The following is a 16,526-nucleotide window of genomic DNA, read 5'->3' as shown; positions in this document are numbered from 1 at the left end:
TCCCTACAAATGTAATGCACACCACTGCAAGTGAAATCTGATTGTATTCAAATGAATGAATTTTCTATGCGCCCTCATTTTCTCCTTTCGTGTGTTCCAATTGTAGCCTTTGTGGGGCAATCGATTTTTCTCTTCCTCCAGTACATTTTGCATTCCGTTTCTTGTTCCAGTTTCAGCTGGCATTACAAAATAATTCATTAAAATGTCACTCGCGAAATTAATCACCATTACACGATGGCTTGGTTCGGTGGTGTTTTGCTGCACACGTTTCGCGTTCCTAACAAGCCAAGAAGGTACTGGAAGAATGTCTGCTCTCTCGCAGGGATCAATAATTTTTTAGCCGTAACTCCGGCGACTCCTGGAGCGCCATATTCCGTGATATGATTTAATGGAGCAACAGTGAGCTGGAAGCGGCATGGTAATAGCTGACAATGGAAGTCCGGGAGAAGGATGCTTTCGGTTCGATTCTCGCATTCTTCGCAAGGGCAAAATTTAATTGGCACCGGTTTGAAGAACGAACGAACCGGAAAGCAAATCCCCCCGGTGCAATTCTTCTGCTCGCAGGCGCAAGCAGCATGAGCGGTTCGGAATGTGTTTATTATTTTTAGTTTTTCGTCCGTCCATCCGTTGCTACCTCGGCGCTGGAGGCTTTTAATTAAATTGAACTGGAAAAACAGGATCAAGCATCCTTCGGGGGGCAAGTTGGCAGAAATGGCAGGGCAAGGAAAGCTTGTGTTGGTGGTTAATGGTAGCAGCGGTTTGCTAATTATGAGCGGACGTACAAATGAGATGTTTAATGCTGGTTTAAGCTCGACATTCTTGGCGGTGCCAGGCAGGTTAAGGTTCCGGTGGCAGTGAACGTCTGACATTGAATCAATTTTAATTTGCGTCGCTTTTGGGGAGGAGTGTCAATGCGAAGTGCAAATTGAAAATATTTCTCGATGGTGATTTTCGGAGTGATTAGCTGTGAAATGATGGTGGAAAGGAATTGGGAAAGTATTATTTCAGGTATAATTCGTTTCATTGGCCGTAGCAGTAATATTATTATCAGTTCAAATTGCTCGTTTAAATCATTGCATTGCTAACTAATCTCTATGTATTATTGAAGATGTTGAGATTTTGTAGATTGTTGATCTGATTGATCCTGTAATCGAAACTTTTTGTTGAATTTGTCTGCATCATAATTCCTTGCAACATAAAATTAAATCTTATGGCACAATTTTTCGTCAGTTTTACGATTGCTTCAGTTAGTTAGCTTTCAAGATCTTACGATTTATGTAACATTTTTCCAATATTTAGTTTAAAAAATTTTCAAATTCATAATTGGTACTGTCTCTGCGATAAAAAATCGCACTAATGACAAAGTCAAATGCAATAAAAAGTTTATCAACAGCTTAAGCGCTACAGACAAAAACCTTAAAAGAAAAGCCATGCAAATGACGTGGTGTGCAATTATTTTAGCCCTCTCAATCTGGTTTTTGTATGTTTCCATCAAAAGAGCAAAAGAACAAGTAACAATCTACCACGAAGAATACGGTGTAAAAGTGCCACACGCACACGCATAAAAAGGGTTGAAAATAATTAATTTCAATATGGAATAATTTTATCACTCAAGTGCCGGTGACACTTGATGACGCTCCAACGCACCAAATAGAGCCGAAATAAAGAACAAAAAAATAGGAGCGAGCAGCCTTTTTTTTACTGTAAAAGTACTCGACCAACCGAAGCAAAGCAAAAGTGAAAAGAAAATGCAATCCATTTACCAGCACCACCGTGGAATGTGCGCATTGACGCATTTTTATGCCTTTTATCGTATTCCGGGGATATTTTGTCTCCCTCAACCCACAATTGCCACATGTTTGGAATCTGGTTTCGTTGGGCGGGGGTTTTTTTTTTCTTTCATTCAAGCAAAAAGGGCTAACCACAGACTCCCGAAAACGATCATTGCCGGCTTTAATCGTCGATGGGGATAGTTGAAAATGTAAAAGGAAAATGGATCGATAAATGCAATGATGTGGCTGCAGTGCGACTCGGCTTACAAACCTGGGAGCACAAAAGCCGGGTACGATGACGCTTCTTGGGCGAGTTAATTGAGATGTCTGGTTTAAAGTTGTGTGTGTATGTGTGTGTGTGTGCATCCTGCCACGGTTTAATTGATTCGTTTTGCTGAGGCAATTTTATATGACTCGAGTCGATAATCTCAACACAAATCTGGTGCATTTGTACAGTGCGCGACTGCACTCGGAAGCACGTCCGCTGTGAAGCAAAATGCCAGCTGTGGGAGAAGTTTGACTGAAGGTCATTAAAAGTTTCCCCTCTGCTGCCGGTCGATGTTTATGTGTATGGACGATTTCTACTTCTTCTTCAAAGACGTCAAACCACTTGAAATAGTAACTGGGGCGAAATAAACCGGTTCAAATGTGTTTACCCTGTAGCCTGTGTAAACACATTTAGTTTTGGTGCTTAAATTAACAGAAGATGACAAAAATGGGACCATACGGAACGCGTGATAGCGTTATTATTAACCCATCGCTAACTTTGATTGGCAGCCGAAGCAAAAACTCTTTAACATAAAATCGAACAAGACGTGGTGATGAGAGTCTGGTGGAAGTAGTGACGTGGCCAACAACATGCCAACATAGGGCCAAAAAAACAGGAATAAAGGTAGGGAGTGATGAGACATAAAATATGAATACTAACCAGACGCAAGCACGCGATCCTGGGCCATCCACCGTCGTGGTACTCGGTGGAAAACTATCCTACGTCTCATTTGCTGTTTTTTTGCCCCGTTGTTTCGTTAGCGTCTATTTTAGTTCTTCAGCGTGTATCGCAAGTGGAACAATGTGCTTCTTCGTGGAAAGGATTAACTTTGTCCTTCGCTGAGCTGAGCGGTCGCACTAGTGACTGGCAAAATGCGGTATCGATTAGTTCGTTCGTAATTAACTGGCGAAGGATCACCGGAAACCGATAGAGGGACGAGGGTCGAACGGAAGGGAACGGAAAAATTAATTCCAGCAAAGGAAAATATTTGCCAAGCAAAAAAACAACACTCAACTCCCTTATGCACATGCTTTAGTATAGAAAGAAGAAAAATAAAGTAATGTAACCCACTGGTGCGATCGATCCTGGCCACTTGTCAGTAACCGCAAACTGGCTGGCATGTTACTGCGGAAGTTTTCGATGCGAGTGAAGTTCAAGCGAAGTTGCTTAAGTAAAGAGCGAACCTGCCGGCGAACTACGTTTATCACAATTTATGTTTCACAATTAACACGGACGGTTGGGACGATGAGAGTTTCGCGTGCGTATGATTGATGATGAATCTGTGCCGAGTTTCTCGACCAGCTTGCGTATTAATTAACACCCGCAAAGACTGGCCTTGTACATCTATGTGTATATAAACGGTGGTGTTTCAATTGTTTGTTTTCATTCATTTGCGAGATCGTTAGTTGGGGCTATAAATTGGGGCTGTGAAGCTTCATTATGATTACATTTAGTTTCATAGGTCAAGAGGAAATGTCCATTACAAGGTTTGCTTCACATCGTAAGCTTAGTGCGCCCGGACAAAAGTCACACTTAACTCCAGCTAACGTAGTCATGTTTTCTAGGTTCCCTGAAACTGCAAGCCTGTACAAGTCAAGCCCACATCCACTTGAGCATTTACCCGTGTGCAAGAGCAACGCTTTAAAATTCACTACACCGTTATGCTCACGGCACTTTACTGTACGGCCGTCAGAGCACAGAATGTCCTATGAATATGAATTTCAATGACTTCAACATAACCCTCACACCGGCCCACTCCATTCAACTTCTATTTCCGTCGACCGATATTGTCCTGCCATCAACAGCAACCAGCTGAAGATCGCACCACCGACAAGTGGCCGACCGACGGACGATGGGAAAACAATGGCAATTGCCTATGCGTCTGTCAACCCGGTCTCTTTTCCCGATTTCTTCGCACAACGCTTTCAAGTGCGAAAATGGGCGTCCGCTCACTGGAGCAGGACCGCTGCTCGGCTTTGTGCTTGTAACGGCACCTGCTGCGCCAAACGTTTCATCACTCATCCACCGTAGCCTTTCGAAGGATGGGTTTTTCACGTGCAAGCAACAAGAAGTTTAGCATCGAGTTTGTAGAGGTGAAGAAGGTCCTGTTCGAGTGAGCAATGTCAAAGGCCTGGCCGGTTTTCCTGCTGCAGGCAGAAGAGGGAACGTGTCGGGTTCTGTTTCAATCCACCCGCGCTTCTAGTACATTATTCATCTCGCTCATTGACTTTCCGATATTTGCCCCTGCATGATATCTGGAGGTGAACTCGTACGTGTGTGTGTGTATGTGCTTCTAAAAACCCTTTTTTCCACACGGTGCCATCCACAGCACACCCTTGAAGATACAAAATAATGATGCATCCTTATGCGTTCTTATCGTGTTAGAAAATCTCGCACACACAAAAATAAGAGTAGAAGTGGTCGTAAAAAAACACATGGAGAGCATGTTTTATTATGATTCGCACCAAAACACTTACCCCCAAGCATGTGCTCCAAAAGTAAGGAAAAACTGTAATACAGCTGCTACGCGTTGCAACCTTCACACCTTGCGAGGGACTAACGACGACAACGACGGCGTCGTCTGTATGGGAAAATGGGGATGGTGTTTTTTTGTCGTTTGCTTCCGGATAATGGAAGTCCCTGTGAGGAGTCCTTGCTGAAGTTGCGGGGAGCTGTGTCGCAAAAGGAGAACGCCAGGGTACGTTGTGGTAGGAAAAAGTTGCAGCTGCAAAATGCTGAATGCACAGCTAAAATATTGAAAGCGCGTGCTTAGACGACCCCTTCCCGGTGGTGGTGTGTTGGCGTGCTATATGGCTTCAATTAACTATGCGATGGAACGTGGAACAGCGCGCGTCATGCATTTTGGTGCGTCCCTTGCATAATGTATGGTTTGTCTTTATGAACTTACCCATCCCGCACGGCCGAGGAGAATGTCGAGCCGATGGAAATGTGTAACGCTGTCAGTTGTGTGTGCTTATGTGTGTGTGTGGATAGGGGAGAAAGAAACCCCCGGGAGGCAATGTAATGTTTTAAGTCATTAAATCCTTTACAGCGTACAAAGTTTCGTATGGTGGAGGAAATTCGTAAATATTTTACTTTATTCTTGCAGTTTGTATATTTCTAAAGCTTGCCAAGCAAGCAAGGTTGATGTAATTTATTTTTTGACAAGCACAAGCACATACAAGCACAACCAGAGACTCGACCGGTATCTTCTCAACAGATCACGACTAAACCATTTATTGGTCTTAATTGTGCCACTGTAATCATCTATCATATTCACTGGAATGGAGTGCATTAATCAATTGCATGATGGTTTTACTGCATAAAGAATTTACCACATGTGTAAGTGGTTGACCATTGCAATCTGACTAATGGATGGGCGATCATGGGTTTCCTTCACATCAAGAACACTTGTATGGTATGCACCATCAATTAACAACACTAATGGATGAACGGACCAACTTTTAGCCTAAGCACGTTAATTAAATTGTTGGTACGAGTAGTGTGTGTGTGATGAGGCGAGTTTCTTTCCACACTAAACTAGTTGAAAAACAAATGTCCCAATACGTAATGGTGGTGTTTAATTTTTTAAACTAATCATCCGACTGAACACGATTGTTTTGACAAGCGAGGAGTTTTCGACATATTTACTCTAAAGCTCATACATGTTGCAATAAATCACCATCTCTGTTGGTAGATACCGCTATAACAATGGAGCCTTGTAATTATAATAACTCGTCCATGTACGCTTCGGGTGCATTTACCGGGAAGAAAACACTTCTTACACACTGCCGGCTGTGCAAAGCAACCGCTCATCCGCCATACAAGGTAGGGCTTATCTTGCTCACCCATTTCAGGTTTCACCTCAGCCAAAGTGTACACGGTAATAGCGGCCCCATAGCTGAACATATCCGCTACATCGAACCCATTCGGTAGCCTATGGCAGTGAAACTGCGTCTTCTGCAAGCGCAGGTCGTAGTGCAAACCGAATGGAGAGTGTGCGGGGACGAGACACTCCGGTAACCCCGTTGCTACGCCGTCATTAAACCTTTGCCAACTCTCGGGAGCTAAAGAGGTTGCATATTTTCAAGCACCTTGGAATGTTTCAGCTTTTGCCGGTAGTTTCAGCACGAAGCACCAGAGCTCTTATCATATCAGTTCGCAGCACTCGGCTCTGCGAAAAACAATGGAACACTCGGCGGAGTTGTGTGTAGACTTGCTACTAGCGAGGAACAAATGCATTCATCTGATATGCTCGCATAGAAATCGTGGTGGATCGTTGGGATTGCGAACTGGATCCTTCCAGCCGCCCCTTTGCCAAGGCAAACAGCTACCACCAACCGCTACAAGTATACTTCATGGTTCAGGCTCCTTTCTCCCTTCCAGATTACAGCGTTTTCAAAAACCACAGCGAAGAATACGGACGTGATTTAACTTTTCTTGTTGCGCTCGCCCGGCACTCTCGACGAAACCAACAGCTCCAATACCGACCAGAAGATTGTAATTTCAAACGGCCGCAGCCCACAGCCAACCCATCCCACTCATGCCTTCGTGGTGGTTCTAATAAATAAAGAGCAACCAATTGTGCATGTGTGTGTATGAGAGGTAAAGGCGAATGAAATGGAAACCCACGACGACCGAACCCGCCGGAACTAGTTGTAAACTTCACTTTTACGTGACCGAGAGTTGAGTTTACTTCGCCATGCTCCGGACTCCGGACTCCGGACTAAGGTCACTAAGGGATCGCTGCGTGTGTGAAAGTCTTGTGTGTTTCTATGCCAGATAGGTTATCATGAATTCACGTTTGACCACGAAACCCTGGAGGGATCACCGCTAGCGATTTCTAGTGATTTCAGCCATTGTGGTGAAGAACGCGATGTTTGCCAATTCTCTAGCGTTCTATCGTCGAGCGTTAAGTTTTAGTTGCTCAATGCATTATACTATTCGCACTGCATTTTTCTAAACTGCAAGCGAACTTATGACGATGCTCTTAAATTGACTACTTCAAATGCAAATTATTTCATGTCTATCCCTCAAACTCAAACGGAAAATGTGTAATTAAAGCCAGCGTAATCTTATCGCGCTTGAAGTTAGTTCAACATTAAATACATACACACACACCCTCAACACATCCCACGCGTGGTAAGATGGTAAGACTCTCAAACTCTCGTCTAGCATCTTGCAAGCGCCAAAACATTGCCGCAGAAACACACTGCCGGAAATGGAGGTTCCATCCTTTAAGCGCGATCCATGAATCACCGTGTACGGGGGGCGTATCGCTGACGATCGTCGAAAACATACAGAGAAGCATGAAACGATGTTTTTTGGCTTGCGTGTACTTCATGTGCTCTGTGTTTGTGTGTGTGTTTAAGGGTAAGTTAAGGACCCACTTGGTACAAAGTTCGAAAACATGCACGTACACGAGGAAGGCGTATTCGAGTGTAATGATACGGGAAGGACTTACCGCGTAAACATCCTTCTATACTGCTTGCATTTTTTACAAATTTTTCACGAGGGGGGTTTCTTGAAGACTTTTTTTTTCTATTCGTACGAAGAATGTGAGAAGTGAGCTTCTTAAGGAAAGTGTTTGGTGAATAATATGCATGTAAACCAGCTTTCTCAACCGTTTGTAAAGCAAAGGAAACCCCCCAAAGTAAAGAAAAGACAGCTAGAAGATTTAGCAAGCGAAAAATCATTACCACGCCACTTTGCCAGTTCTACACGTTTAGCATATCACTCGGATTGCAGGGAAAGCTGCAAGTATTGCACCGTTCCATTCCTGTTGGAACGCTGCACAAGAGCACCAGAAAAAGCAGCAGTAGCAGTAGCAATTCAAATTAGTTACGCTCAGTCAAATAGGAACTTTTCAGCGTAGGGTTGTAAGGACTTCCCAGTGTTCCTTGCAGGGCGGTCCCTAACATATTTCCACCGCTGGAACCAAGCAAATAACGAACTTCAGGAAAGCACGAAGACGTCCAAACAACTCCAGACCCCCTCCCCCCCATCCCCCCACCTTTTGGGACGAGATTTATGGTTGAGCATTAAATTACTGCGCGCTGAAATGCTAGCTAACGGCGAATTGGCGAGCTGGATCGTTTCAATTATCCAACTCAAAGAGTCCGAAACGGGGTTTTTATGTGATTAGCGGGATGGAGTTTTGGTTTTTTTGTAGGGCAAACTTGGTAAGTTATATTATATTTTCCTGCTGGTCCGTCTTTAACGAGAGTGTGCAGATTTTCTGCGATTTGCTTCTAAAGGAAACTGTTTGTTTTGCTTACCGAGAAGAAAATTCGCGCGTATAGAGCTCACTCTTCGATTGATTTAACTTCCAGTTCGCAAACTTCCAAGAACAAAGTGTCAAAGTTTTCAATTAGTATGACACACAGACATAAACAAACATACCGATATCAGGGACAGGAAGGGATTAAACTTCACTAAGCGAGGGCTTGTGCTCAGCGAACAAGCAGCTGCCTAGAGCAATAAGTTTAGTCGCCTCTGTTCGAAAGTTTTCCCATCGATTTCGATTCCATTTGCATGCATGCGGGTTTTTTTTGTGTGGTGGGGATCGCTTCTGTGAGGACCATCTCGCACACGTGAAGGAAATAGAAGTGTGTACGCCACTCAGAACGAATTTCCGCGTCCGTTCTTCTTAGATCTGTCACAGTAGTTTCACACGACGGTTTCACGCATAAATGATTGATGAATGCAATTTGCTGTTTTTTTTTTTGTTTGCTTTCGTCTTCGCTTCATTTTCCATGAGGGAAACTTTAACGAAATTGTGTTCCACGAAATGCTCGATTCGTCCTTTTGCCAGCAGGGAAAGCTGTGTGAAAAATCCCCGAAAGGATTTTCCCAATCGCGCTGAGAGCATTTTCGGCGCGATTATATGTTTTACGTGCGAGCGAACCACCGGAGGATGTTAATGTAGGTCAGCCTATGATTTCTCATTTAGGTTTTGGCGGATATTACGAGCGTGAGCGCCAAGGAAGTGACCGTGGTTCCGTGGTACCGCTCACACACGAACCACCATCAGAAAAGATCGGTAATCAGTTTGCTGAAACGTACGGAAATTGTGGCATCCATTATGCATGTTGGAAATGACGATGGCGTACCTTTTCCTCTTGGTTTTACGGTGGTAGCTTTTGATCGCTCACTTGTTGTGGTTGTGTGCGTGTGTGTGTGTGTGCTTGAGTGAGGTTTTACGTTTGAATTTGGGATTTCTCGCATAATTAACGTACCAACGGGTAAGGGTACGGCAGATTCAGGGGCGGAACTCGCGAGGGATTTCCAATTTGCGAACGATGCGGCAAATTTTCGATGTATACCTACGGAACACCCACGGGAGCTATTTAAACGAGTCCACAACGTGTGTTGTCCAGATATTAAGATTCGGGGCGGAAAGGAAGATGGGTTAAAAAAAATCCGTTTGGACCTTTTATGGATCTTGAAAGCCACACAGAAAGATATGAAACGCTTAAGACGCCAGATTCGCTCTTCAAAGAAATGTTTTTCCCAACGGTAAAAGCCACAACATATTCCTTTCATAAAAGTGTGGAATTTCGATCGGAATAATCTCTTTTATATAAAGCTAAAGAAATGCAAAACATTATTTTATTAATCATAAATGTCTTTTTGTACGATGAATGTTATTTTCGGATCGACGTGATACATCACAAAATATCTTTGCCTAGATGTTGAAGGGTGTGACTGTAGAAATACCGCCCAAGATGGTAATTAAACGCCAGCCGGCAAGCTTTTGATTTTTATGACGGCTACGGGCTTATTCGCCGAAATTTCCAACTAAAAAACTATGAGTTATGACTTTTAGACAAAAGCTTGTGGCCATCATGGTTGCGAAATTGATCTCCTCCTTCTTTTGGGTAACAAACAAATGTTTCATCAAAGCATTGGCTGATCTATTGTAGAGATCAATTTTTTACTACAGCACACCTTCGTCTTTTTTTGCTATCAAATCAGTTGTCGATGTCTGATCCGTAAGCGACCACCTTCGAAGGTTTACAAAAACAAAAACAAAAAAAATGGCATCCATTAATAAAAAAATGGCAAATCTTTCAAGAAAGGATTCGGTACGGTGAGCCAGAATATAAATTGCCAGGGCCCATAATTTATGACATACAGCACACAACAAAACAACTGTGGCTTACGGGCGGTCTAACTTTCCCAGATTCTCTACCGGTATGTCCGGCTTGTTTTTTTTTTTTGTGGGTTGCCTGCCGGTTGCTCCATATCGATCAATATCTTTGAGTGAATAATATTGTCGTCCGTGGATGCTTCGTATGCTCAAATCAATACATCTTTTATGTGCGTGTGCTGTGAACGGAATACTTCAGTTTGATCCTTTTCTAGCACGAATTTGGCTTTTGTAAAGCCTGGGAGACCTTCTTGACGGCGGTATGCGGTTGTATGTTGATCGCTCGGCTTGATCAAGCACTTTTTTCGTCCGACTGTGTTTAGTGTTAGGCCAATAAGCAGTCGGCCGTATTAAATTCCGGTTTCCGAATTTAATGAACCGCTTTTCATCACTTTCTCACACCGACTTTTGGGGATCAATTGTTGGTCACTGTTGGAGATGGAAATTTTACGAGTGGTTAACATTTCAAACCCTTCCTGGAACTAGAATCTGGAGTGAGCTTGGCGATTGTGTTGATGAAGCATCCCAAAATGAATAGCTCAGCGAGCGTTCAAATTCTAGTTCTTGCAACGTGAGTCAGAGACGATCACACCATGTGCTTGTTGCACGTTAAAAGAAAAGAAACAAACTGTTTGAGAAATCAATAAAAAAAAATCACAAGAAAGGTTGTTGATTAAATTTTCCTCGTTCCGTTCTGATCTCCAAAGACGGCGAAGAGGCGCGGTGAAGAACGATTTGAAATGATAATAAAAGTTAAGGAATGAAGAAAGCAGGTTCGATCAATTTTGAAATCGAGCTGGACTTATAGGTCGGAGACCGTTTTGAAAAAGGCAGAAGAGGCTTGCGAACGGTAAAACGGTACAAGAAGCTGATGGAAATGTTTGAAACGCTGATGATTTGTTGACACGTTCCAGTCGGGAGGACGAAGTTCTCCGTATCCTTCCTCTCATTCGTATCTGCTTTTGCCGTTTTTTTATTTTCACTCTGTCCAAAGCCAATTCATCGATTATTTCAGATGGTCTGCCCGTGGTCCACATTGCTTTTCTCTTACCTATCAAGGGACGAAAGAAGGGTTTCCCTTTTCTTGGTTTTTATTCGTATCAAACGGTTATAAATGGTTCGATATTTCTTGCCCGTTTTTCTGTCTTTTCTCGCAGAGACACTCCGCTCGTACCGTCTTTTGATCTTGCTGTCTGCAACGACATTGGCAGGTTCACCAAAAGTTCTCACCAGCACATCATGTTTAGGAGAGAGAGAGAAAACAGAATCCAGAAGAGGAACGAGTTTGGCCTTAACGAGCTACGGGCTCTAGCGGGCTACTTTCTTTCCAATGTGTATCTTTAAGTGTAACCGTGGACGGGTGAGGGGACGGTGAACCCTTTCACCGGGAATGTCTTTGCCATGACTTTTCACCCTCCCTCCGGCACCGGGATGGCAATGTTTATGAGCGGCATCGTTTGATTCTGATCTTGCCGATGCCGCGTTGAAATGATGGGCTGCAGACTACTTTAATGCCACCCTACTTAAAGTGAAAGACCGGCACAGGTGGTGGCATCACGAGCAAAGATGCGTTTTTATGGCGATCGAATCGTTCTTCTGCTGGGGTACCGAAGAAACGAAGAAAGAAATGAACGATTTCAGCATCGATTGAGAGGAGACCTCGCCGACACGTTTTGTTCTAATCAATTAATCCGGCGTTGAGCGATCGGCTTATCGGGGCTTTATTATTAGGTTACAATATTTTAATTGGATGTCCGATTATCATTTATCTTTGTTTTTTGTTACAACGGGTAGGATTGGTAAGGTTTCCAAGGTCAGCATAATTAATGCAATAAATAATGATCGCACCGTTATAATTGTGGCATCATGTTCAATAAAGGAATAAATATTTACACCATGCGTTAATCACCAATACGTTTGTCATTAGTAACTCTTGTTTTTTTGGGCATGAAATGCAAATTAAAGATATTCAGAAGATCGGTGAAAATTCTCTATAAATCCTTGTAAACAAAAATTTTTACTTTAGGCTCTTTCGTACCACTTTAGGCACCTTTAGTAAGCGACTGGGGAAGATCCTTAATTGCACACTTCCAGACGCATCCTGACTTAACTCTCGAACCATCTGTAGGCCGGAACATGAGAAACAAAAGCGTAGAAAATCCATCAACGCAATCAAACAAAGCGATTGAGCAATCGGAGTACAGTTCAAGCATTAGAGCCACAATAATCGGAAAGATGACAGCCAGGATTTATACCTTCGTCCATCCAACCCGCACCCGCACTTTTTTGCCCACGAAGCACATTGAATCGAGATACTTTCCTCGAAAATGCAACCCTAGTTTAAGTCCATGGAGAGACACTGGGAACCAGTGGTGAATGTATCGGGAAATGGGAAAATCGTTCATTTCTATCCACGGTAAGCCTTCGGCATCGGCCTTCGCAACTCATCGCAACGATCGATTTTCGGTCCGCTTTCGTTGAAGACAGTGAACAGTTTAGTCTGGGTCATGCTGGACTGGTAAATTGTGTGTGATTGTAAGTGTTTTTTGCCAGTTTCTTTCCTCGCCTCCGTTCTGTATCGATATCAAGCACGGTAGGATTAATTTTCCCTGCTCGGAACCGAGGCACTGGCCATGTGCGCACACAAGCAAGCAAACAAACAAGCCCACAGCACGCCACTGGAGTATAAATCCAGTAAAGAGAATTATCTTTCGATTATGCTGCCATCTATCTTAATGTTTCGATGCCAGTTCCGGCCCGGTGAAAAAAAGGAAGATGTCCGCTTTCCGTCCTAGTCCTTAGCCCTCAAGGGTATAAAGTGGTGAGTGTGTGTGTTTGTGTGTGAGTGTTGAGGAAGGCATTCGATCGGAAAAATCGAACTTCATTTTCTTCATTTCTGTTGTTTCCACTGCGCGCACAACAGAATGGACCTCTTACGTTCGCGTGCCATTGCTTTTCGCTAAGGGCAAAACAAAAGTACAAATGTGCGGCGCTGGTAAGAACACTCTTTGGAATTCATTCCATGAAAGAAGCTAGCGATTTGGTTCGGTTTCTTTGCAGAACGCTCCCCGCAAAAGACGTCCTTCAAAAGCGAATATTGCGTTTTTCGCTTTATTCTTCACGTTTGATAGGTTAGTTTCTGTGTTTGTGTCGCGTTAGGATGGCTTCCTCGGACGTCGGTACCCCGATGGCTTCAAACCATTTCGCTCTTGGCTGGGGGTCAATGAAAATGAAATTATGCTTTTGATATTATGATTTTGATTGTTTTAGTCATCCTTTTATTACATAGAAGCCTGGCTCAACATGAATTGATCTGATGAGATAAAGCAATTTCAAGGTAATTTCATCCTTCAAAACTTTTCCTTAAGTATTTTGACTTTCTTCTAAGTATTTTTGCTTTAGATTTTCCAAAAATCGATTTAATAATCCCTTTGCCTTTATTTCGAAAAACTTATAATAAACATTCACCATCCCTTAATGCATATACCTTCCTTTTCAGCCTTCAAACCATGACCTGCACTGTTATTGATTTCCGTCCAACACGCTTGCGGTTGCGGATTATCGTCCGTGCTTTACAACGGTCGGCGGACGTATGATTTTCTGTAATTGCATATTAGCATGCCTGACACTAATAATCGGACCTTGTTTTGATTGTGTGGTGGGTAAGAAAGCTTCAAACGCATACACACACACACACACACATCGATACACAATCATTCGGGATGATGGATTAGCGTTTGATATTGGGGATAGAGCGAATTTTTTCGGTCCTTTCGACTAACGCTACCACCAATCTGGTCATTTGCCGGGTTGCGTGTGAGTTTGTAATTAAAATGTAGAAGTAATAAAACTGGCACACCATCATATGCAAAGAAGGTTGGATATCAAACTCTCTCCATGTTTCTTTTCAGCGCCTTGGGGTTGTCGCCTTGGAGGTTCAAAGCGATAAAAAGTTATCGTAACAAAAGGTCCTCAATCCAACCAGGTGGCTAATGTATGGAAGATATCGGAATCACTTACCATTTTCGTCACCAATGATAGAGCTGGCTGTGGTTAGATTTATCCTTCCGGTGGCCACAATCGATAGCAACAGCAACGGTCTCACGAAACACCTCCAAAGTACTGCAACTGCCGGGTGCACTTTTGTCACGTACCTGGCCACCATGTTTCCCCCTTTGCGTCACACTTACTTCTTTCACATCCACCAAACACTTTCACTGCATTGCTTTGGCAGGACGTAGCACCAAAGCTGCCCGGCTATTTGAACGCAATTTTTTTCTTCCTTCCCCAACGTGGGGGAATAAAATGCAAACAAAAGAAACTCAAAAGTAAACACTCGCAAACACTGCACTGTTACGATAAAGGGGTGGGGTGGTAGAATTTTCTTTTTTGCATCGCACACTTCAAGAAACTTTCCCGGAGAACTTGGAGATGGTCGTGTTTTACTTTGATTTCGGTTTTAATATTTATTTTTTCTAAGCTAATAAATTTTAAACCATCTTTCGTATAACTACACAAAAACACACTTTTTCACCTCACATCACTTTGCTTTTGCATTGAAGCTGTAGGAAAAAAATAAATAAAGAAAAGAGTAGGTTAAGACACTGAATAGCAATAAAACCAAATACACTGAAGAAACCACAAACTATCATTATCTGCCGAGCGGTGACCGGAACCGGATAAGGAAACACCTGGTTCTATTTGTAACCAGCCTAACCTTGTCTTGTTATCCAATGCACATTGCCACGAAGTTGGTAACACTTGTACACTTGTAACCTTCGTTAACCTTGCTATCGGTACAGTACACATCGATAGGAAGCGAACGTCAAAAACTTAAACTTGCGACAGACAGGAATGGCGTCGACACCGTAGAAACATCCTTAATAATTTTTCACCTTCAATCTCTTTCACGTTTGGAAGCTTATTGTCTGCTTTCTTTCTATTTTATTCCCATTTTTTACTTTTTATTTCACCGTTTTGATTAACTCCCACCAGCAGAAGCGTTTCATAGTATTCAACAAACTTATTTCTAAACTTTTTCTTTTACTTTATTTTGTGACGCAAGAAAAAACTCATGGAATATTTTTCTTCAGCACCACTTCGGCATTCCAAGTGCTTTATCCCAGGTTTTGAATATTCCCGTTACCTAGCTAACTGACCTATTCACTAAGTATAGTGCAGGAATTTATATTCATCCGCTCAAATTCTGGAACCCAGCGGTTCGAAATATTTGCCCGACCTTTGTAGGCCAAAGCCGTTCCGAAACGGAATCACCGTGAAAGAATGGAATGGAACGAACAAAAAAAACATTGTTGAAGTTAAACTTTTCATCTTTTCGTTCTCGGTTTTCACAACAAAGCATTTGTTCGCTCGGAGGTGATAAAAGTGTCCCGGCGCCTTTGGTTGGGGCTAGAGATCGCTTGAAAATTTATTAACTCCCTCTCTGTAGATTATTAAAATAATCTGCCGTTCGTGTCGTGCCTGCAAGATAATACCTTCCTTACAAAAATAAAACAAAGTTTAGTAACTTATTGGAAAGAAAATGGAGCTTTACAAAATAGCATAAGTTTGGAAAACTGATAGAGATGAAAAGAATCTTATTGTGCAATTTTGATATCGAACTATGTATTGAAGAAACTTTTCCCACGTTGGTTTAGGTGGTCCGTTGGGGAAATTGCTTCGCCGGATACACCTTTTACGGGGGCCGAGGGAAGCCGATAATTGATTAGTTAATTATAATTGATCCGCTGTGACGTAAGTGAATGTATGAGCGAGCCTTCCGTGTTCTTGTACGTGGAAAATAATAACTTATACCGTTCGACCAATGCCATGTAATGAGCTATCGGTCTTGGGGCAAAGTTTGCCAGATTCCCATTTCACGCATGCTATTTTCCTTCATTTGTATTCAGAGTGGAATGGAGCAAAGTTTCGGGCTGGATTAGCGAGAGGAAACTTTGTTTTTAGTTGCTTATTAATGAATCATGTTATGCGACGGAACAAACGTCGGTTTAGCTGGAAGTTTTGTACTTCAATTGTTATAGAATAAACATTAGGCACATTAATAGCAATTTATTAGTTTGGCAGGCCAACATTATGAAAATGATTTATTTCAAATTTTTAATCCAAAATAATAAAAAAAAACTATGATCTTAAAAAACAAAATCATTTTTAGCACCCTTAGAATACCAATAAAACAGGGCAAAAATCCGCCAAGGCAAAAATATGTTAATTCATCCACACAAAAAATGCAAACAGCTCCCCTTATTTTTAAGCTGTGTAACTGTGCGTCGCCGCAGTCTTTCCGTGCTAGTCTGGAAATGGAAACAAAAACCAC

At 42.5% G+C, this 16,526-nt stretch overlaps 1 protein-coding gene across 1 annotated transcript in view; it reads right to left on the bottom strand.

The window, feature by feature from the left end:
• The window catches only part of LOC126556921 (nephrin-like), a 75,696-nt gene extending 61,339 nt beyond the window's left edge, over window positions 1–14,357 (bottom strand). Inside the window, exon 1 of the mRNA XM_050212480.1 lies at window positions 14,213–14,357. Coding sequence (XP_050068437.1) covers window positions 14,213–14,357 — 145 coding nt within the window. The remainder of the gene's footprint in view (window positions 1–14,212) is intronic.
• Window positions 14,358–16,526: the final 2,169 nt, after the last annotated feature.

The sequence above is a fragment of the Anopheles maculipalpis genome, chromosome 2RL (assembly GCF_943734695.1).
Source record: "Anopheles maculipalpis chromosome 2RL, idAnoMacuDA_375_x, whole genome shotgun sequence".
NCBI lineage: Eukaryota > Metazoa > Arthropoda > Insecta > Diptera > Culicidae > Anopheles > Anopheles maculipalpis.
This window is presented reverse-complemented; position numbering and strand designations above follow the sequence as displayed.